Genomic DNA, 22,114 nt, shown 5'->3' on the forward strand with positions numbered 1-22,114 from the left:
AGTGCTTTATTTGATTTTGCACTACCATTTTGTTTATTCCAAATTCCAAATTTGCAATTCCCAATTTCTTGTGCTTGACACTGAATTTCTGCTCATTTTATTAATTTAATTAAGTCCTCTTGTCATCAGAATCAATAATTTGAAACAGGATTTTGAAAGGCTATTGAAGTCTGTGGAAACCCATCACACACTGAAATATGGGAAGTACTCAGTCCTTTTGAAAACTGAAAATGCTGACAGAATGAAAGCTATTAATGAAAAGAAATTCATTGGGGGCATAAAAACAAGAATATATATTACAAACTTAAAGCTAAAAATAGTAGTGGAATATAAAGGTTTTTTTTATCACCAACCAGTGAGCAATTTGTATCTCATAAAAAAAAAAAAAAAAACAAACAAAAAAAAACAACCTTTTATGTTAGTCTTTGTTGCAGGTTTAGGGAAATGAAGATCAAACTGAAAGGTATGCAAAAATGTTTCTTGGATGCCCAAGGGCATTAGAACACAGGATACAGGAGATGGGTGATAAATTATTCTCTTCTTCTAAAATGTAGAATAAATATCAAATCAGACAAAAATCTTCTCCACAGGTGACTCAGAAGGCAAAAGGTCAGAGAACTTCAAGATAAACCCTAGAGCAATATTTTAACCAATATTTGCCAAGGGAAATCCATTTAGGATAGTATTTAAGCTTGGAACTTGTTAACTGTTCCCAAAAAGCCAGCAATTTTTAAAGGAAGACTGGTGGAAAATTCCTCTGTATTCAATAATAGAAGCAAACACTTTTACAGCAGATTCCACAGCATGGCAAGAGATTGAACTCCATACTTCAAGAGATTTTTCAAACTCTATGTTTTTTATAGCGTATATTTTACAGTTCAGTTTACCAAAATATTTTATCTTTTACTCACTGTCCCACTATCAAATTCATTACCATTCTCTTCATTGTCAAACCAAAGACAAATATGAGAGAAACAAGAGTCCAAACCCTGACAACCTATGTGCATTTTGCAAGACCTGGCCCTCAATTCATTCCATGAATTAACCTTGAAAAAAATAATTGAATTTCTTTCTCTGGTACAGGGCAATGTTAATTTATTTCAAAGTGTCTCACTGAGAGAAGTGCTAATGAAACACACTGGATATAATTTTAACAGCTATTGTTATTGTTATAACGACTCAGCATTTCATCTGAAGGGCATATTTTTATTAAATAAGATAGGCAGACAGCAAATGTCAAAGTCATATAAATGTCCATGCAGGGGAAGTCAATCTTTATTCAAGGTTCTACCTTTCAAAATTAGGCAAGTAGATTAAGTCGATTAATTAGCCACCGATTCAACATGAATATGATGAAGTCTTTTGTCAGAGCCATCTGCAGTGCCTAAATTTTAAACATGATGTACAATAAATTGGAGCTAATTCAAAACCACAGGGGTGGGATGTGGGAATTATTAAGTAGGCGTCAAGGGTTTGTCCTGCAGGAATACCTCCTCCTACTGCCAGTGAAGCAGAGAGTGTCACGTGGCTCTGAAATCCTGAAGCAGCAATGCCTAACATTCTATTGAAAAGTCCTTTTTTTAGAGTTCTGTCATTAAAACAACCCTAAGAACATCAGTTGCATCTTTGCATTACTTCTGGCCTCTTTTTCACTACTTAAAGATTATTGTACCCCAAAGCAGCTTGGATCAATTACTGAAGGATTTTTTTCATCTCTTCAAAACTTTGAGGTGTTCTTTTGAAGGCTGTTAGGCTGTCCGAGACTTTAATCTCAATATTGATAACCCTTCTGCTTGGAGGGTTTGCAACTGTCTCACAGCACTGAACACTGAGCTTTTTTCCTACCTCATTAACTTCTGTTCACAGGCATAGCCCAGTAAAGATTAGTACCAACATATTAGGTTTCACCTCTTTTTGCCACCCTTACTTTTTTCTTGCTTTTTTTTTCCCAAAAAATGCCAAGTCAATAATGCTTTATTTTCATTTGACTTCAAAATATTTTTCCTGAATGCATTTTAATTGTCTGTTGGTCGAGTATGAAGTGCCTGCCACACATACCTGATTCTCACTGCTGTTTCACAAGAAGGGAATTGCAATCCATCTTATATTCGGATTGTTATGATTTATAAAGCTATTTTTTGTTTTGTTATGTGACATTATTCTCCTTAAATGTACAAATTTCATTATTTTGGGAATTTGGGAGCTGATGTTGGATCACCTGGTTTCAGTGGGCGTATTGAAGCTCTAAGAGATGTATTTATGCTGAGATTAATTCTAGCTGGGTCATATAGTTAAACTTTGGAATGGGATTATGACAAAACCTAAATGTGCCTCCATTTTTCCCTTGACATCCTAAAGGAAAAGATGAAGAGCTCATAAAATGGTGTGGTGACCTTGGGAATACATTTCTATTACAGTTCTTGGGGTTGTTTAGGTACAGTTGTGAATTTATGAAGTGATTACACTGACTTCATGTTTTCCCTGAAGCTGAAATTCTACAATTGCCTGCAATGACCCCATCTTGGCTCACCCCACAGATCAGGTAAGGCTATTCCCTTGGTGGGGAATCTCAGGCACAAAAATGAGCTTTCATTTGCACTGGGACTTAAAGTGAGATCCAACCAGCTGTGGGAGCTTGGGAAGAGTTTTTAGCAGAGTCCTCAAACATGAGCACAAACCTTTACAAGAGGCATTTCTAATGACTTAGGAAAGGGAGAGACCCTAGAATTTTGGAAATGTTGCACAACAGATAATAATTTCATTATCTTTGTGCTGAATTATTTCACTTTGCCTTAAACTCTGAAGCATAAGATTCTTTCTTAGCTTTTTCTTTCTGTTTGTTTGCTTTTTTGGGTTTTTTTCTTTTTTTTTTTTTTTATTTTCCCACAAACATGGGTCCTGATAAAATACAACAGAAGACCTTCTGGAGAACTTAGCAGCACAGATTTTTCCATCTCACAATCTTTGCCTTGACAGTACTGATGTGTACAATGTCTGAAATAATATAAAATCTCTTCTTAATAGTTACTGCAAAACAAAAGTATCAAACCAAAGTTCAAAAACTATTGAAGGTTCTTATCAATTGCTCAATATTAGTCTGCAAGACATTTTTGACTTCTTGAAACTTCAGCTTTTTTCATTATTGATAGGAAAGGTCCAAGTGAGGATGGATTGAAAGGTTAATGCACTAAGCACATGACGCAAATTAAATTGGGATCACAAAAAAACAAAAAGAAGGGTATTTTCTGTGCAACATAGAGTGGAAAAACAGCTGAAGTTCTAACTTTTATTCATCACTCAGTTGTTCAATTGTATAATCGCTCTCTTGGAATTCAGGAGTATTAATCCTTCCCCTTCCTGCAGCTCAGAAAAAAAAGTGACTCGTATCCACAACACAATGTGAAGGAGGAGGACCAGACCCTGGCACTGGTAGAATCACTGTGTTTGAAAACACCAACACCATGAGACAGCTTCTTCTCAGCCACTGGTAATCAGTGGAAAGCGGAGGATTTTTTGTTTGATTTCATTTTGACTCAAGGGTGTTCCCAGTAGGGCACAGCTACACAAACTACAGTAACTACAGCCTAGTTTGGCTCTCCCTGAAGATGCAGTGATGAGACAATGAGCTCCTACAAAAGGTGATTTCAGATATTCTGCTCTCAGCAGCCCTCTGGAGCATTTCTGCTCACTGTCTGGTTATTAAGCCAGACACCAGCTGCCATGTGTGCTGCTCTTTTCTCACAGCAGATGACAACATAATCAGTAAGGCTTTGCTCGCTGTGACTCACTGAGATGAAGCATTTGGCAAAACAATATATCTAGAACAGAATCACATGTTAATGAAACCATTCCTTGTTGCTACCTGTCTGTATTAAAACTAGTCCTTTGCATAGGGGAAAATTGCTTTGGACAACCAGAGAAAATAAAGCAGCTTCAGTTTCTCTTCACAGTCTTTGATTGCGTTATTATCACAACTGCACCAATGTTCTGACCATCACCTTCATGCAGCCCTTGTGTCCTGTGTCCTCCACTGGGGTTAAAGACAAGGGTTTGTGATTTTATCATTTTATTCTCCAGCCTGGAGAGGAGAAGATTTTGTGGAGACCCAATAGCAAATTCCCAGCTTCTGAAGAGGACCTACAGGGAAGCCAAAGATGGACTCTTCATCAGGAATTGTTGTGATAGAAAAAGGAGCAATGTAATAGAAATCTAAAAAGGGGAAAGTTGCCACAGAAATTAGGAAGGAATTCATTATTGTGCAGGTGGTGAAATGCTGGCAGAGGTTGCTCAGGGAGGCTGTGAATGCCCCAGTCCTGGCAGTGCTCAAATGCAGGCTGGATAAGACCTTGAGCAGCTTGGTTTAGTGAGATGTATCCCTGCCCACGACTGGGGATTTGGGACTAGATTATCTTTAAGGTCTATTTCAACTCCTTAACATTCTATGATTCTGTGAGTCACTGCTGGGGAAATTATTAAATTATTATTCTATCTGGTACTCTGTCTTGCACTTTTTCTTAAGTAAAAAAAAAAAAAAACAACGGAAAGGAAAGGAAAAGAAATACTTCAAAAAGCTCTTAGTAGACCATCACTGTTGTTCTGGTAATTTTAAAATCTGGTTTCTTGACAGTTTGGAGGGGTTTTTTTGAGGAGGCAAGTTTAATAGGAAGACTATGAGAATATCATGGGCTGTGAAGATACCCAGCATCTGTGAGGACAACAGCGTCATCCTTTCATTTGGGATTCAGAGAGGGAAGGGGAGCAGCAGTGACAGCAGCAGTGACACTCCAGGGTACCTGTGTGCATACCCAGGGCCTGAGTTCAGAGCTGGCTCTGCCTCCACAGGTCAGAATGAGCAATGCCTTGGTCATGCTTTAACAAGGGAAAGAGAAAGGAATCCTCTTGGGAATGAAGATAGAAAGTCTCTCTGCTTTCCCTGTTGAATTTCTTTTACTATTTTCTTTCAGGATCACCGTGACCTCAGCTGTGTGTGGAGTTCACAACAATGCTTCAGGTTCACCAGACATTCCTGGAGGGAAATAAAATTTGCTGCCAGTTGCAGGTGATGCTCAGTTAATGCAGCTGGACTTTCTGTCTTACAATTTTGCTGTCTATTTTTTGTTTCTTTGCACTTCCAACAGTCACTTGCCCATTCTGACACATGGGAAGAAATGTGAATTTAAATCCTGAGTTTTATACCTTTGCTGAGCTAGTGAGAAAGCAAAAGTGATTCTACATTCTCTATTTAAAGATTTTTCTGGGTCCTCTACCATACGTGAAACAGTATTGCATTTATTATTGCATTATGCTAATGTTAAAGCCAAGAGATAAACCAAACTAATATGGTCTCACTAAATAATATAACTTCTGAAAATGCATTCTAGGCTAGATGGACCATGGATCTCACCAAGAGGAAGATTTCTTATGTTCTTTAATCCTTTTGATTTTTATTGATTCCAAAGGATAAGTACTGGGAGTTAGAATGAAAACACTGCATAAGAGAATTTTTTTATTAGATTAAAAGTTTTATGAATCCAACAAAATTTAGTGTCTGTAATACAAATTCACCTACAAACCAGTGACATGCTAATCAAATGTCTTTTTATATGCAGTATTCCTAAACCAAGATAAAACCATGAAGTTATCTCTCTTGGAAACATAAATAATTTTACCTCAAACTCCAAAAAGCAAAATTATCAAATTATCCAGGAAAGAGCTTTTCCCAAACGCAACTATTTTTGCATGTGGCAAACCTGACTGGGACACAGGTGATTTCTTGCATCCCTGAGTGTGCTCCTGCATGGTTTAATATTTTATGAAGTACAGCTGCCACAGGGTAGTCATTACTACCTTGTTACTCCAGCAAATTACGTGTCCCAAGCTGGGTAAGTCTCACTGTCTGATGTCTCACTTGAAGATTTTTTCCTGCTCCTTTGAACAAATTTCTGCAGAATTCATCTACTACACAGTGCTTGCATTTATGCAATATCATGTGTAATACTATAATGACTATAATGAACCCTCCACTAAACCTAAATGAATAACTGCCTTTGAACCAACTTAATGGTCATTTTGCTGTATCACAATTTGGAGAGGATTCTGTTTGGTGCTGTTGATTGTGGCCATCAACAAGAGTCAAACACTAGGAACATTTGGAATCTGTGTGTACAAACTGTGTGACCATCTGCTTGCTTAACTGATATGAGAAGATTCTAATTATATGAGAAAAGAGCCAGTTTGCTGCCTGAGAATCACAAAAATGTGTGCACACTACAGATACACAAATGCAGGCTCGTGTTTTTGAGCAGCATTTGAGGCAGAATGCTCCTGAAGAGGCAGATCTGTCCCAGATCCACTGCAAGCATGAGGGGCCATTCACCACTATCACTACTTAAATTCTTTGGGGTTCAAAAAACACTCAACTATATTTCTTCAGTTTCATTTATATTTATGCAGCAGCGAAAATGGTAACATTGGTTTTCTTGATGCTTTGGCGCTTGACATTCATTTATCCTCCCCAAAACCATATACAGAAGCACTCTCTGGTCCATTCTGGTCCATTCCCTTAGAAAAAAATGTTGCCTTCAGATCTCAGCAGAGGAAACAAGTATCTCATATATTCCTGAGTTAGACATGTTTACAAGGATTTACTAACCTTTAATAAATGTTTCTTCACCAATATTCCTTACCTCCTCTTAAACTCATTAAGTATTTATAAATTCACATGAATCTTTAAATATTTTCAGATTCAAAATCCATAACATATTTCCAATGGTGGTTTGCAGAGACATCTTGCTGCATGTAACCATTAAAATATGGATTGCTTTAGGATAGGCAAAACCACCAGAGCACATCCACTGTTACTGTGCCAAAAAGATCAAAAGCCTCTCTCCCTTTTCAGACAACAGACTGAAACACCCAAAAAACTGCTGGCAGGATTTTGAGAATTCAGCTTTTACTCTTGAAATAGTGATGCAGTTATGTTGTTTTCTTGTGAAGAATATTAGATTTATAGGACAATTATCACTGTGTTAGGCAGTATCTGTGTTTTGGTTTTACGATTTCCAGATTTGATCATCATAAGAGTAGCATAAGTTTCTGAAGACAGAACTGTTTATAGCCCTTTTTAGGACTAGTTTCTAGAAATCAGCATTTTAATTGATCCATAATCAGCTATTTTTAAGCAACTGATGCATTTGATGATTTCTCTGTTCTGAATGGATTCAGCCTCAATGGACAGAAATGTAGAAGAGATTAAAACCCAAAAATACTTATTTCTGTAGAACATAGTGAGACATTAGACTTTATTTATACAGTATGTGTGTGTTTATACAGCCATAGAAGCTTCATTAGAGTTTTCAGCAGAAAAGGAACCTGGAAGCTGTTCCTAAGCCAGAGCTAAGCAAAGTGGTCATCTCAGTTTGCAGAGTTTTGCTGCACAAATTCTCTGCTGCAATCCAGTGCAGAAATGAACTTCTACTTGGCAAATCATCATTGTATCCCTGGACAAGGGGTTGTTCCCATGTCAGGCAGATGTTGCAGCTTTCATAGCTCTGCTGGTGAGAAACCCACAGGCAGTGTGAGATCAGGAGCAAATGGATCATGTCCTGTCTGCCTGGTCCACACACTGTGTGTCTTTTTTAAGAAATCCACATCTGCTCTTGCAGGCTGAGAGAAATGAAATTGCAGGCATGCTCCAAAACAACTGTGGTGTTTCCTTAGGTGATGACTTGAGAAGCAAAGTATGGATTTTGGGGTCACAGGGGTGTCTGCCTTAGATGCCTCCCTGAAAACAAACCTCTCCCCATCCTTCATCCCACAGCCACACCCTGACAGGGTGATGTTAGGAATATAGATCCACCTGCTGTAATTTCTAGAGTTTGCTGATCAGCCAGCAAAGCAGTTTGTCAGGCAGTTGTGCATCAGATTGCACTCAGTGGGGAGGATGGAGGAGGACCAAGAGCACCCCATGTGTAAGAAGGCTGCATGAATTATGCAAGGCCTGTTATGGCATATGTGTGTCCATGATCTCTCCTTCACTGTTGGGAAGGAAAATGCCACTGAGAGCAAATATCTGCTGTGAGCAGGATGTGAGAAGCCAGAGTTCCTAAAGCCTGGCTGCTCTGCCCATGCTCTGGCTGATGAAGCATAGCCCTGGTGCTATAGCACCTGGCAGAAGGACCTTTAATTGCAAGCTAAGCTGCAATTAATTGCAGGATGGTTGTAAAATGTGCATTTGGACAATTACAGGCAACCTGAGGCTGCTCACACAACTGACTGAGCACAGAGGGAGGTAAATGCCATGTGCTGCAGGGGAGTCCTCTGCACTGCAAAACATTTGCACGGGAGAGATGGTGAGCTTGTCCCAGGGGGGATGATGGTGCCAGCACTCTTCTACAGAGAAGGAGGAGGCAGACAGAAAATGCACCTGTGATAGCAGGATCTCACTTCAAGAAGGCAAAAGAAATAGCGGGATGTGGCGACATGCTTTTTCTGTAGAGCAAATTATCATAACAGTGTAAAACCTTGACTGGGGAGGAATGTCATACTGGATAATACAACTGCAGCAATGTATTTTTGACCTCAGAGTTTGCTTTGCGTATTTCATACCATTTTGTTTTCCTCAGGCTTTGTTGTTGGTTTTTTTACCCAATTCTCTTTCAATTCCCTTTCCCTTTCCTTTCCTTTCCTTTCCTTTCCTTTCCTTTCCTTTCCTTTCCTTTCCTTTCCTTTCCTTTCCTTTCCTTTCCTTTCCTTTCCTTTCCTTTCCTTTCCTTTCCTTTCCTTTCCTTTCCTTTCCTTTCCTTTCCTTTCCTTTCCTTTCCTTTCCTTTCCTTTCCTTTCCTTTCCTTTCCTTTCCTTTCCTTTCCTTTCCTTTCCTTTCCTTTCCTCTTTCCTCTCTTCTTTTCCTCTCTTTTTATTTTCTTTTCTTTTTCTCTTTCTTTTTCTTTCATTCTCTTTTTTCTTTCTTCCTCTCTTTCTCTCTTTTTCTCTTTCTCTCTTTTTCTCTTTCTCTCTTTTTCTCTTTCTTTCTCTCTTTCTTTCTTTTTCTTTCTTTCTTCTATCTTTCTTTTTCCTTCTTTCTTTTTGTTTCTTTCTTTCTTTCTGCCATGACCATTTCAATAACCCCCACACCACTGCTCTGGTCTCCTTTGCCCCTTCCCTCGGTCTCAGCCCTTCCTGACCATTTCCATCAGCACCTCCCAGCCAGGGGCTGAAGCCCCAGGGCTGCTCCAGCCCACTCCCAGCACCTTTGGCTGCTGAAGGGTGTCGGGGTGGCCTTTGTGACATGACACCTCGTGTCACAGCCTGGGTGACGTGGTTCACTGTGGTGCCCAAAGCCCTTTGTGACATGCCAGAGCCCCGCCTGGCTGAGGGGATATAAGGGGCACTGCGGGGTTTGGGCTGGGCAGTGCCAGGAGAGCAGCTGTGTCACTGTGTCCCAGCACATCATCCATGGAGAAGGACAAGGCAAAGCCCCACTCCCAGCCCTCCAGGTCCTTGCCTGACCCTCAGAGAGCCAAGGCCTGGAGTGGGCAGCAGGACGAGACCCAGAGGGGCTCAGAGGTGCCAAGGAGAGGGAGGAGGGGGGCCCTGCATGGAGACCTTCTCTTTGTCCAATTTGACATTGAGGAGGAGCCAGAGATCACCCAAGGGGAAGTGAACCAGAGCCAGCAGGGGACTCCAGGAGAAGGCTGTGCTGAGCCAGGAGATGCCCGTAGTCCCCAGCAGCTCTCGGATTGGGATGAAGGCCTTGAGCCAGAGCTGTGCCAAGAGGATTCCGGGAGCTACTGGGACTTCTCTGATTTGGAAGAAGACAGGAAGCAAGAGCTGTCTCAGGGAGACAAGGATCCTGGCCAAGAATTCTCAAACTGGGAAGAATGTCCTGAGCAGCGGATGTCCCCAGGAGAAGGCACAAGCCGACGGGGACTCTCAGAATGGGATGCTCGTAGCAAGCAAGAACTGTCCCAGGAAAAAACCAGCAGCCAGGATGTGTCCAAGGGTACATGTCAGAGAAGGCCCTCGGAGCAGTCCAGCTGGGAACACGACAGCGACCAAGAGCTGAGGGAATCCAGCAGCATCCTGAGCCCCTGGCTCAAGGCCTGGCTGTGGAAGGACGACAACTGGGACAAAATCAGCATCCTGGAGCTGAATGAAGAAGACAAAGAGCCCAAGTGCCAGGCACCTGAGCCGTGTCGCCAAGAGCGGCCGCGTGCCGGGCCCGGCACGAGCAGCCAAGTGTCCGTGGGACAGCCAAGCAGCCAAGTGTCCATGGGACACCCGTCTTGTCCCGGGCAGGGGGTGCCCCGTGGGAAACGCCGCTGGCTCTTCAGGCAGGCGCTGTGCGGGCTGTTCTGCTGCCCCTGCCTGGAGGCACAGCCCGAGGATTAGTGACACTGCCAGCAGCTCCAACCTGTGCGTGTCCCTGGGGCTGAGCCAGCCGGAGCACCTCCAGGACATCCCCAAGGCAAAGGGCTCCCCACGTGTGGCAGCCCCAGAGCCGCAGCCGTGGGGGACACTCGCTGCCAGGGGCTCAGCGCCTGTCCCAGCCCATCGCCCGGCTGCCAGGGCACCTCCAGAGTCACCCAGTGCACGCCGTGGTCACCCTGAGCCGTGTCCCCAGGGCCACACGGCTCCTGTCCCCTTGCAGGGACACTGACTGCAGCAGCTCCCTGCGGGAGCTTCTTCCAGGCCCTGAACGCCCATCAGGGAACTGATATTTCTGACATGGAATCTGCACCTCTCCTGCTGGAATCCAAGGGCGTTTCCTCTCCTCTGGAAAGGATTCCACTCTTCTCCTTTGGCATTTTCTCCACGAGGATCGGGCACAGACAGGAGATGCTGCTCCCAGGACGTGACCTCACACTGCCAGGCTGTGACACACACAGTTCCTACAAAACAAGAGGGAGTTTGGTTTAACAAATAGTAGTAGTTAACAAACAAACAAAAACAAATAAGCAAACAAAAATCAAAAAAACAACAACAACAAAAAAAAAAAAAACAAACAAAAAAAACAACAACAAAAAACCACAAAAAAACCACAAAAAAACCACAAAAAAACCACAAAAAAACCCGAAAAACCCCACACCAAAAAAAAGCATAATACACCCCAAAAATAACAAAGAGACAACAAAGAAGAATAGGAATATTAGGAAGAATGGGAAGAAGTTGAAGCTGATGAAGTAGTAGTACTAAAAAACAAAAAAAAGAATAAGAATAAGAATAAGAATAAGAATAAGAATAAGAATAAGAATAAGAATAAAAGAATAAGAATAAGAATAAGAATAAGAATAAGAATAAGAGAATAAGAATGAACAAATAAAAAAAATCAAAATAAGAGTAGAAATAAGGAAAGGAATAAGAAAAAATAAGAAAAAGTGTAACCAAATCATAAGACAAAAAGCATAAGAAATAGAGAAGAAGAAGAAGAAGAAGAAGAAGAAGAAGAAGAAGAAGAAGAAGAAGAAGAAGAATTGGAAGAAAGAAGGAGAAGAGAAGGAGAAGGAAAAAGAAGCAGAATGAGAAGGAGAAGGAGAAGAGGAACAAGAGGAACTAGAGGAACAAGAACAAAAGAGGCATTGAGGATGACTCAGAATCCCTCCAAGAGCCCCAGAGCTCTCCCCAGGCTCACTGCTGAGGCCTTGCAGCACAGCACTGCACGGGATGCAGAGGCTGCTGCAGGAGGCTGCATTAAACTTCCCCCAGCCAGGGCAGGGAGCCAGGGTTCTCCTGGCCCCAGGGTGTTCCCCTGGCCCCAAGGTCTGGCCCTGTGCTGAGCTTGGTGTCCTCGGGGGAGCCTCAGCACCAGGAGACCTGTTGGAGAGCATCAATGGGACGTGTTGGCATCACGGAGGGGAGATGTTTCATCCTTATCTGTCTCCGCCTCTCTCTTTTTCTCCCTCCACCCATTATCTGTTTTCTCTTCCTTTCTTCCTTTCTCTTCCCCCCCCCCCTTCCTCCTTCCCTCCTTCCCTCCTTCCCTCCTTCCCTCCTTCCTTCCCTCCTTCCTTCCTTCCCTCCTTCCTTCCTTCCTTCCCTCCTTCCTTCCCTCCTTCCTTCCCTCCTTCTTTCCTTCCTTCCTTCCCTCCTTCCTTCCTTCCTTCCTTCCTTCCTTCCTTCCTTCCTTCCTTCCTTCCCTCCTTCCTTCCCTCCTTCCCTCCTTCCTTCCTTCCTTCCTTCCTTCCTTCCTTCCTTCCTTCCTTCCTTCCTTCCTTCCTTCCTTCCTTCCTTCCTTCCTTTCCTTCTTCCATACCACTGAGGTGTGAATTTATCACAGGCAATCCTGTATTTTAATGAATGCTGCATTAGGACATCTGAGTTATGATATCCAACAGTGCAGCCAACAGTTCACATTCAAATGGAGCATAAACAGCCACAGGGAAATAAAAGAGAAAAAAAAAAGAAAAAAAAAAAACCTTTGTCATTTCAATCTCTTCACATCTCAACTTCAAAAATAAACTTCAATAAATGCATAAAATAACAGGGCAGGACTACTCAGTTTTTCACCAGCTGAAAAGCAAAGACCAGCAGCAGACTGGGAGGAGGGAAGAACTACTCTATTAAAAATCATTATGTCTTGACTAAATAGTTCTCTCTATGATTTTGTGACATGCAGTGCCTGTGGTTCTAGATATCTTCTCCTCTATAACTTCTGCTGAAGTTCTCATACCTGTTCCACCACCCCATACTCAATTAGCTGTTTATATTGTACAATAAAATATTGTATATTTTTTCTGTCATGCTGCCTCATGGCAACATTTTGGCATTAATAGCTCACCTGTTTCAAACACCTGATGTTCTCAAGAGATTTTTTTTTTCGGGGAAACTCCCTCTGACATTGCAGCAGCAGGATTCTGGATGATTTTTCTTGGGTTCTCATGATTCCTCTTGCTGGCAGGTGGCAGGTCTCCCCTGTGGGCAAGACATCCCTAAAAGCAAAGAAATTGTGCTTATTTTTCTGTCTATTAAAATTAAAAATATTCTCACACAAAGAGCATCTTTCATCCTTCCCAAAATATCTTCAGAGAATGTTTTCTTTTTAGCTTTGGTGCAGGAAAAGCCATTGTGGGGGAAGTTATTTCTTTTCCCGACTTTGCAATTGTTTTCGTATCCTCATATATTTAGCAACAATCTTTGCTTTGTGGATTTCCAGGGATGTGTCAAAATAAACTGGTTGTTTTTTTTTTTTTTTTCATTATAAGAATACCATATGGGTTGCACAATAGCATGAGGAAAAGAATCATTTTGCCTGCACACTGTGCTACTTACACCTTGGAAATATATAACAGAATGAATATTTGACTTTCAGTCCTTGCCCCTAGCCCATAAGCCTGGGTTTTTTTTTTTTTCCCAGTGAAAACAAGGCAACAGAGCAAGAGACCACAATGTCCTTTGCTCTTCCCAGCACTGCATCACAGAGGAGCCCCACTGGGCTCATTACTTAAAAAAAAAATCCTGTTTTACCCTGAGCAGAAAAAGTCTTGTGTCCTCATTCTTGGTTTTGAGACCTTTATAAGCCACTGGGTTCATCCAGAAACTCACCCCAGAGACATGATAATGAGCACTGGGAATAACCTGCAAATAAGAGATTTCACCTCTTGATGATAAAAGCAGCTGTATTCCAACAGAATAAAAGAAACCTTATTTTTCAAATAAAATTTTACTCTTTGAAAGAAAAGTAATTTTCCCTTGAGTAAGGCCCACTTCCAAAACCTTTGCTTCTGGGGTAAATATTCATTCTTGCCCCAAAGATTCTGGTGGCCTTTGTTGGAGCTCTCAGAAAGTTCTTCTACCTTCAACAGAGCATCTTGTGATGAGCATCTTGGCCTTTCTTTGCTGAGTTGCACTTGGCTGCATTTTCTGAACTGGGCACAGTAAGTTCCACATGAGTACCAAAGGGTGGACATCAATTTCCTGCATGCTGGCAGAATTGCATAAGCTACTTTCTTGCTGCAAGAGAGGAAACTTTCAAGCCATAAAATCTGATTTATTTGCTCCTTCTGAATGAAGAATGTTGAGATAAAAATCTCTAAATATGGTTTAAAAACATAAAGGATTTCATTAGACGTTATTTAGAGTTACGTAGTTTTAGTCTTTTCATATAAAAAAATTGCCTTAAGTATTCTATCTTGATTTAAAAAGATGTGCATTCTTTGCTGCCAATAGTCTGATTATCAGATATTCAGACTATCTGATTCAGGAACATCTAGGACATTTCTATTTAGTTCATTTCTGTGCTTTATCTTCTGGAGTTTATTCCAAGTCCGCAAGTAAAATGAACATTTTATTCCATCAGAGTGTTTACTGAAGTATAACATGAATAATCACAATCACTATAGCTTTCAATGAATGAATTTCATTTTTTCACCCTCTCCTCTGTATTATTTTTGACAAGAAATCCATTATCTGATCTTCAAGGTAGCTCCTGAATCTATTTTGGTAGAATATCTGTCTTTTTTAAAGCAGAAAATAAATATCACATATAACTTTGAGGTGTCCTACTGTTTGTGGATGATTTCCAGATATGAAGGCAATACACTCTCTATTTTTAGGGGGGGAAAAGTTAAAATTGACCAGGCAGTTAAGAAAATATACAATCTGGTTTTCCTGAAGTAGTAAGGACAACTTTTTTTCCTAGTTTAGATATGTACAAGTAAAGCACTTTTTCCACATGCAGATATGACCTGATATGTATTCTGGGCATTTCCCCATTCTGACCAAATTGAATAATACATTTTGGAACAAAATTACTTTTAAAAATATACCATGTGAAAGAAAAAAAAAAAGTCATGCTAGAGCAGAACAGAGGAAAGATTAAGGCCCTTAATGAATAACATAAATGAATAACAGCATTTCCTTGATTCAGAAGGTGAATTTTCCCATTTCAAGTATTGACTGTGAAAGTCAGCTTTTCCATGCATCCTTTTATGTTCCTACAGCCCCTCTCTATTTCCCATTTCCATGGCATTTTTTGGAACACAATTGAACAAGGCTTGTCCAATTATCCACAAAGAATCCTGCACATTCAAGAATCTCCAAAGCCCTGTGGAGGCAATTCTTTGATGAAAGGTCTGGAGCATAAAGTTTTTTCCATGACCAAGGGGAAGCAGTGCTAGAAGTGTATTTGGAAATCCTGCCTAAGTTCACAAGTGGGGATCTGGGCATCAAAGGAATAATGTGTTGTCAAGACATAAGAAACCTTTAGACTGAAGACACAAATCTCCAAGACAAAATTAGCCAAACCTGTAACTGCAAGATTCACAGCGAATGAGGAAGGAATCTAACACTTGTGAAAACTCCACAAAAAGGGATTTTTAAGCACCAGAGACACTTTCAGGGATTTGGATATAAACCTCATGAAAAGAGAGAAATCTTTGTGCTTTTTTAGAGATGGACATCCAAGCTCCTGCTTCAAGGGGAGAAAAAGATTCCCTCTCTTTCAGAAGGATGATGTGCAGCCCCTTAAGTACATAATATGCCATTTTCACAAGGAGTAAGAAAAAATATTTCGCTTGAAGAGAGAACTGTGTGACTTTTCTGACTAATATGTACTGGCTCTAAAATATGGCTGCTCCTTCAGAAGGGAAAAGAGAGTTGTGCTTCCTTAGAAGTGGGATTTAAATCCAAAATGTCTTTCCGGGGGTGCTCTAGCACCAGTCTGCTGTGTCAGTGGATGGTTCTTTTTCTGCCTTTTGCACAGGACTGGACACTGATCGAGCATCTCTGTCAGGTGAACCAATTCAAGTAAAGCAAGAAAAGAAATGTTTATTCACAGCCGTTGTTCAAGCATTAATTAATTAAGTGTTCAATTAGCTCCAAGACACAATGTTGCTGCAGCAAGAGCAGAGCCAAGTTTAAAACAATTAGTCTTTTTAAGAGTTCACTACTTCTAAAAGCAAAGTCAATGTTGGTGCTTGATTTGCTTTTACCTCGTGGAGATAGACCAAGTCCCAGAGCTGGCTGAGAGATCATTACAACATAGTCCAGCAAACACAGGCACATCACAAATTCTGCTGGTGAAATTAGCCTGATAAACCTGTCCACTTTGCTTAATTAAAATTACATTTTGTGAGAGAAACAGAGGAAAAAGTATCTAACAACTCTAGGCAGTCTGCTATTTAAAAAAAATCTTTAAAATTCCAAGTATGGGCCACATCCCACCCATACAAATGATACATGTGGAACTTTCAAAGAGAAGAAAGGAAATATACTATGGAAGTGGCAGAAAAGAAATCTTAAACCGCACCAGTGCTCTCAATTTAATTTAGGTAATTAAACTAAAATCATATATAGAAAAGAAATCTCCATAGTTGTGTGTCAGGCACCATAACAAGAGTAATCCATTTCACCCTGCAGACTCACTAAGAACAATACTTTGAGATAAAATGAGGTTGTACACAGCAAATAAGGGGATTTTTTTTCTGAATATTGGAAAGCTATTAGCATCTTATTATCTATGAATTTCCAAATACACAAACCTCTTTACTTCACAGATGAGAAATGTGTCCCCCTATATAGAAACCTTAAAGCCACAGAGAGCAAAGTCACTGTGAGAATCACAGAATTGTGCAATATCTCAAGGTGAGGGCGGATAAGATCATTTCATCCAGCTCCCTGCTCCTCACAAAGCTGAACCAAAAGACTAAAAACCCTGCCCAGATGCTCCTTGGACAGGTGTGTGGTGTCATGAGCCCTTCCTTGCAAATCTGTTCCACCCATTTCCAGGGGCAGACCATGCTCAGGTTGAAGAGCCTTTTCCTGACCTCCTCCTTGAACTTCCCCTGGTGCCCCTTCATTCCATTTCCTGGTGTTCTGTGTCTGCAGAGATCAGCACCTGCCCTCCACCTTCCCCCAGAGAAAGGTGTAGACCCACGATGGGGTCATCTCTCATCCTTCTTTTCACCCATCTGAAGAAGCCTTTTCTAAATTTCACATGGTTGGTGGTGGTTACCTAACTCTCTAACCTACGTCATATTTGCACATATGCTCATTCAAAGCTTTTTAAGATTTTATTTCTAAATTTAACTTCTATAGCAGGAAATATAGTCATTTTGCTTCCAACAGCTCCAAGAAAAACATTTTTAGCTGCAGTCAGAACCTTTCTTGCTACACAAATAAGGACAGTTTCTGTGATTTTATTCCCTTTGGCTTCCAAGTGGCTGAGGCTCTTAAAAAGTAATTTTCCTTTCCATGCTTTGAGAGAAAGATACCTAATGTGAAGCCAGTGCCATCAACTCATCACTGGCATAGGTGAAGCAGGATTTGGGATTGCAAGGAAAGCAGCAGGCAGCTCAGCCAGTGGCCAAAACCACCCTGGGCTGACCAGATGTGTCCCAGCCTCAACGCTGAGCAAGGACTAACCTGCAGAACTCAGGCAGAACCTCGGTGGGAAGGTGCAGCTGAACACATCTTAGGACCCTTATTTTAAATTTAATCTGCAGTGGGAATGTTTTACAAGATGTGCTTAATCTCTTAAACACTTTTATTTACTTCCTGAAAATGGTGGAGAGTTTTTCTTGTGGTGGTTTGCATTGCTGAGGCTTTTAGAAGTTGTTCTGTCAGTGAGTTCCATCACAAGATGCAACTTATTTGTCAACAGAGGTGGCTATAAATCACAGGATAAAGTTATTATAAGTTCAGAAGCCAGTTTCTCTGGTACTATATCGGTCAGATATATATGTCCATATCCTGTTATGCTCTTATTTTTAAAAATGGTCTTTTCTTTCTGATCCATGTGAAGCAACTACACTGGGCAGGTACGTCTGTGAAGACCATGAAATATGTGTGGATAAGTAAAATCTGTTATAAAATGTGGCCAGAGGCACTTTTCCATAATGCTTTTCTAAAATATTCTTATTTATCCCAGGGGGCAAATAAGGCAGAAAATCAGAAATATCCTTAATTTTTCACTACAACCTCTATTAAATATTAAATTAATACTAACTACCTCATTCAAAACATATGAAATAAAAAACTCATAAGATTTTAGGTTCATGATCTTTAATTCTTACCAACTGCTGGAAATATTCAGTCTGAAGCTTGTTCTGCCACAAAACATCTTCCCATCCTCATCCTTTTCAGGGTAAAGCAGTGTCTGCTTCAGAAGCACAACCCCCTGGGACAGATCTGCAAAAATGGGACAATTTTGAGTTGATTTTAGAGTTTAGCAGACTACACTCTTGAACTTTCTGTGGCAGATAAAATCATGCATGGTTGGAATACCAAATTCTGCTGGGACTACTTAAAAATAATCAGCTCCTGCCCTGTTGAACTGAAAGAAAAGGCTTTGAAAAGATACTAGAGCAGTACATACTGAAGAGAAATATTTGTGATCAGTCTGCAGATATCTTCCAGAAAATTAGTTGTGCAAAAATTCTAGAAAAAAAAGTTTCATGCACAAATTAAAAAGTAGAGAAAATAAAAAAAAAATTTAAAATGCTTTTAAATTATGGACTTCGACAGAACCAGTGTAAAAATATATAATCTGAAATCTAATCATTTCGCCTATCATAAAACATTCCATATTGAGGTGGACTTGTATCTTTAGTCTCCTCCTCCATTTAAATAAACCAATTTTAAAGACTCAAGGTTAACACACGATTGGTGTCACCAGGATTGCCTCCATTTACCAAGGAATTCAATCAGTGCCAGTACAAGCAGCAAGTCAATTCTACCTGCCAGATCTGATGAATTCTTGCACTCAGGGACAGTCAAAGCCACAATAATCAGAAGAATAAATTGTCACTTGTGTCTATATTTGACTTTGCTATGACCATGCCAGAACTCTATCTATAAAAACAGATGTAGCTACAGGTTTGGTTTGTTTGGTTGGTTTTTTTGGGTTTTTTTTGTTTTTAACAAATGACGAGGGAGATCAGAAAGCAATGTGCAGTCTCAAAATAGCAGAGCTCCTATTGCAGAGGGATGTTCTCTTTGGATCAATATCCTTTTTGTCTTTAAAATTATAGAGTAGAATTATTCATAATGACAGGATAATAACTGTGCAGCCAATTTAAAGAGAGCTATATTTATACCAGATATAGGGAAAAGAATCTAAGCACTTGGCAATATTGAAAAGCACCCTGGTGGCCAGATGTGTGACAAAAAGCATTATTGTAAAACACATGCAGTAATTATAATATAACTATAGGCAACAATTTATATTAAAGAATAGATTTGACTCTTATGGATCCTGTGCTGCTAATTATCTTAAATCTCTGAGGAATGCTGTGCTCTGTTGCTTCACAAAAAATAAACAGAGATTTATAAATAACCATTCTGTCTATAAAGGATATTTTAACTTTGTGGCTGAAAAACTGAAAAACATTTCACTAGAGTTTATTCCAGGTATCTTAAGCAATATAATGATAGTGTTAAATATGACCTTGGGACTGCTCAGTACCAGATTCATGAGACCCAGCCTGGATTTAGCTCTGGGGTCCTCAGTCCAGGAGAGATGTGGATCTGATGGAAATGCCCTGGAGGAGGGCTTAAAAATTATCAGAATGGGAACAACTCTTATCCTACCAGCAAAGGCTGAGAGAGTTGGGGTGGTTTAGTTTGGAGAAGGCTGCAGGGAGGCTTTATTTCAGCCTTTCAGAGCTTATAAAAAAGTTGGGGACAGACCTATTAGTACTGTCTTGAGCAATAGGACGAAGGGTGGTGGTTTTTAGCTTAAAAAAAGGGCAGATTCAGACAAGATATATGGAAAATAATTTTCTGAGGGTGTTGGAAGCCTTGCACAGGCTACTCAGAGAGGTGGTGTCTCCCCATCCCTGGGAGCAGTCAAGGCCAGGTCAGACAGGTCCCTCAGTGACCTGGTTTAGCTGAAGATGCTCCTGCTCACCACAGGGAAGAATTTTAGATGTCCCTTCCAGCCCAAACTGTGCTGTCATTAAGAGTAAATTGAGAGCTGACATATGACATTTCTGGTCTTCCTTCAACCACCCATTCCAAAAAGCAATGGTGCCATGAGATAGTAAAGGTATTTTGCTGGAATGTATTTATAGAATTATTAACTAACCTGTAGTCCTAACAGCTGGCTATGAAGTGGTGAATGACTAGGAATTCCTGAGGTATATTGCATTTACCAATTAGAGTTACTATATGTAGGCTACTCAAGTGAGATTCTAATTGAAATAAATGGTTGTATGTTAGAAATAAATGGTTAGAAGTAAATGGTAGTATGTTATTCATATTGCAGAGGTCTAGCAGTTCAAGCTCTGACCCACAACCCCATTATTCTAGCAAAAAACAAACAAACAAAAAATATTTCCCTGCATTATATTCTTATTGGCATTTATTGATGAACATCCATCCAGCGGGACAGCTGGTTTGGATGTGGGCTCACTTAGAAAAAGGGTCAGCAGCCAGAAGTTTTAGAGGTCATTAAAATAGATTTTCATAGGCCATTAAATTTCAGTGCCACAAAAGATAGTAAATAGTAGTGCAATTTCCAGTTAAAGATTAATTTCTCATTCTACTGGTAAGAGAAAAAAAATTAGGTAAATTGTTCCTAAAAGAGTTAACTTAAATGTTCAGGTTTAACTACTATAAATTTTCACTTCAGGTAAAAATTGAAACATGAAAGAAATCCAAGCTTCTGTATTTTAAGATTTTTTTGTTTTTGTTGGAAACAGGCAAGGTGGCCAAGGACAATTTCTGAAGATAAGGCTTAAATTCTGTTTTTGCAGGGTCTGTTTTTTATATATATAATATAATTTGATGCATAAACCACACAAATTTTCTTTATTTCTCTTTTCCTACCTTCATTATGTCTCCTACTGTAAACTTTCCAAATCTCTCATGTCATAACAATTTTCATATCAGCTGTTAAATTACTTCCATTCCATGATAATGGAATGATAATCCATTTTAACTCATTGTGTATTTTGGATAACAATGAAATGCATTCTGTTTGCTCTTAACAGTGTATATGTTTGCACTATCAACTACAATTGTCTTTATATTGAATCAATACATTATAAAATGAGGAAATAATAAAAATAATAATAAAATAATTTTACAAATAATTTATTTTTCTCAAGCAATGGCTCACTGTAAGGTATCATCTTTCATTAATTTTCCCCAATTTACATACTGTCAACATTCAGATGTTTGTTGTTTTATAAAAGAATATATGTTCGTTTTTCACTCTGGATGAAGTTAGTGGTTTTAGCTTGTTCTCCACAGGAAATTTTGCAAATGGAAATACATCATAAAAGAAAAGCTTAATGTTTTAAAATACCCAAAGAAATTATGTCAGAAAACATCAGAATTTGCCAAATGTGACTGAAAATATTTGTGAAATAGAGATGTAAACTGATGAACTGATTTGAATCTCTGCTGGCAAATGCTTGATTTAAAATCACAATGGTTTTTCTTCACTAATGTAATGAAATGTAATGTCAATTTTTTATTTAATTGACAGGCCAGGGAAAATATTGGTTAGTGGAAAAATGTGGGTTGGTGTGTGGCAACACAGAGTTTATCAAATGATAAAGGAGAATGGGTAAAAGAGTATGATCAATGTTCATGTAGAACACATGCTTTTATAAAAGACTATATAAAATTCTACTTGATACTAGAGAAATTAAAAATTAAAAGCAATTCTGAACAGGAAATTTTCATTACCTCTATGTAGTAGGGGACATCTCTTTGGACACAGTGGATGGAATGTCCCAGTCCCCACTTCCACCTGGCTGGTCAGTGTGAGAAACAAAGTTCTTGACACTGTGAAGGTTTTATTCAGCAGTAAATAAGAATTCCTACATTATCAACACCGTTTTCATCACAAACCCAAAACATAGCACCATGGGAAATAGTATAAAAAAATTTATCCCAATAAAAGACATTCTTTCCTTCATGGATGCAAAGCACTCTGTATCTGATGAATTTCAAAATAAATCCAAGGTTCCCTGCTCCCAAAAGAGGGAACTGCCTGTTGCCTTTTTCCAAACCAAATTAATATGGTGCCAAATATTTTCATTTACTGTTTAAAATTTGAGACAGAAAAGAAAGGCCTCAACTACTGAAATTACACTCCTAGTAGAAAAGCATTTACAAGACTGATGTCAAAGACATGGATACAAGATGTAAATGCTAGACACATTCTTTT

At 39.7% G+C, this 22,114-nt stretch overlaps 1 protein-coding gene across 1 annotated transcript in view; it reads right to left on the bottom strand.

Annotated features, from left to right (window-relative positions):
- Positions 1–8,486: 8,486 nt before the first annotated feature.
- LOC146763570 (uncharacterized) overlaps positions 8,487–22,114 on the bottom strand; it is a 33,670-nt gene continuing 20,042 nt past the window's right edge. Inside the window, exons 4-8 of the mRNA XM_085567853.1 lie at positions 21,631–21,729; positions 18,009–18,123; positions 12,776–12,926; positions 10,841–10,889; positions 8,487–9,197 (exon numbers count right to left, since the gene is read on the bottom strand). Coding sequence (XP_085423979.1) covers positions 8,602–9,197; positions 10,841–10,889; positions 12,776–12,926; positions 18,009–18,123; positions 21,631–21,729 — 1,010 coding nt within the window. The 3' untranslated portion in view covers positions 8,487–8,601. The remainder of the gene's footprint in view (positions 9,198–10,840; positions 10,890–12,775; positions 12,927–18,008; positions 18,124–21,630; positions 21,730–22,114) is intronic.

This window comes from Lonchura striata, chromosome Z, assembly GCF_050655825.1.
Source record: "Lonchura striata isolate lonStrDom1 chromosome Z, ASM5065582v1, whole genome shotgun sequence".
Taxonomy (NCBI): Eukaryota; Metazoa; Chordata; class Aves; order Passeriformes; family Estrildidae; genus Lonchura; species Lonchura striata.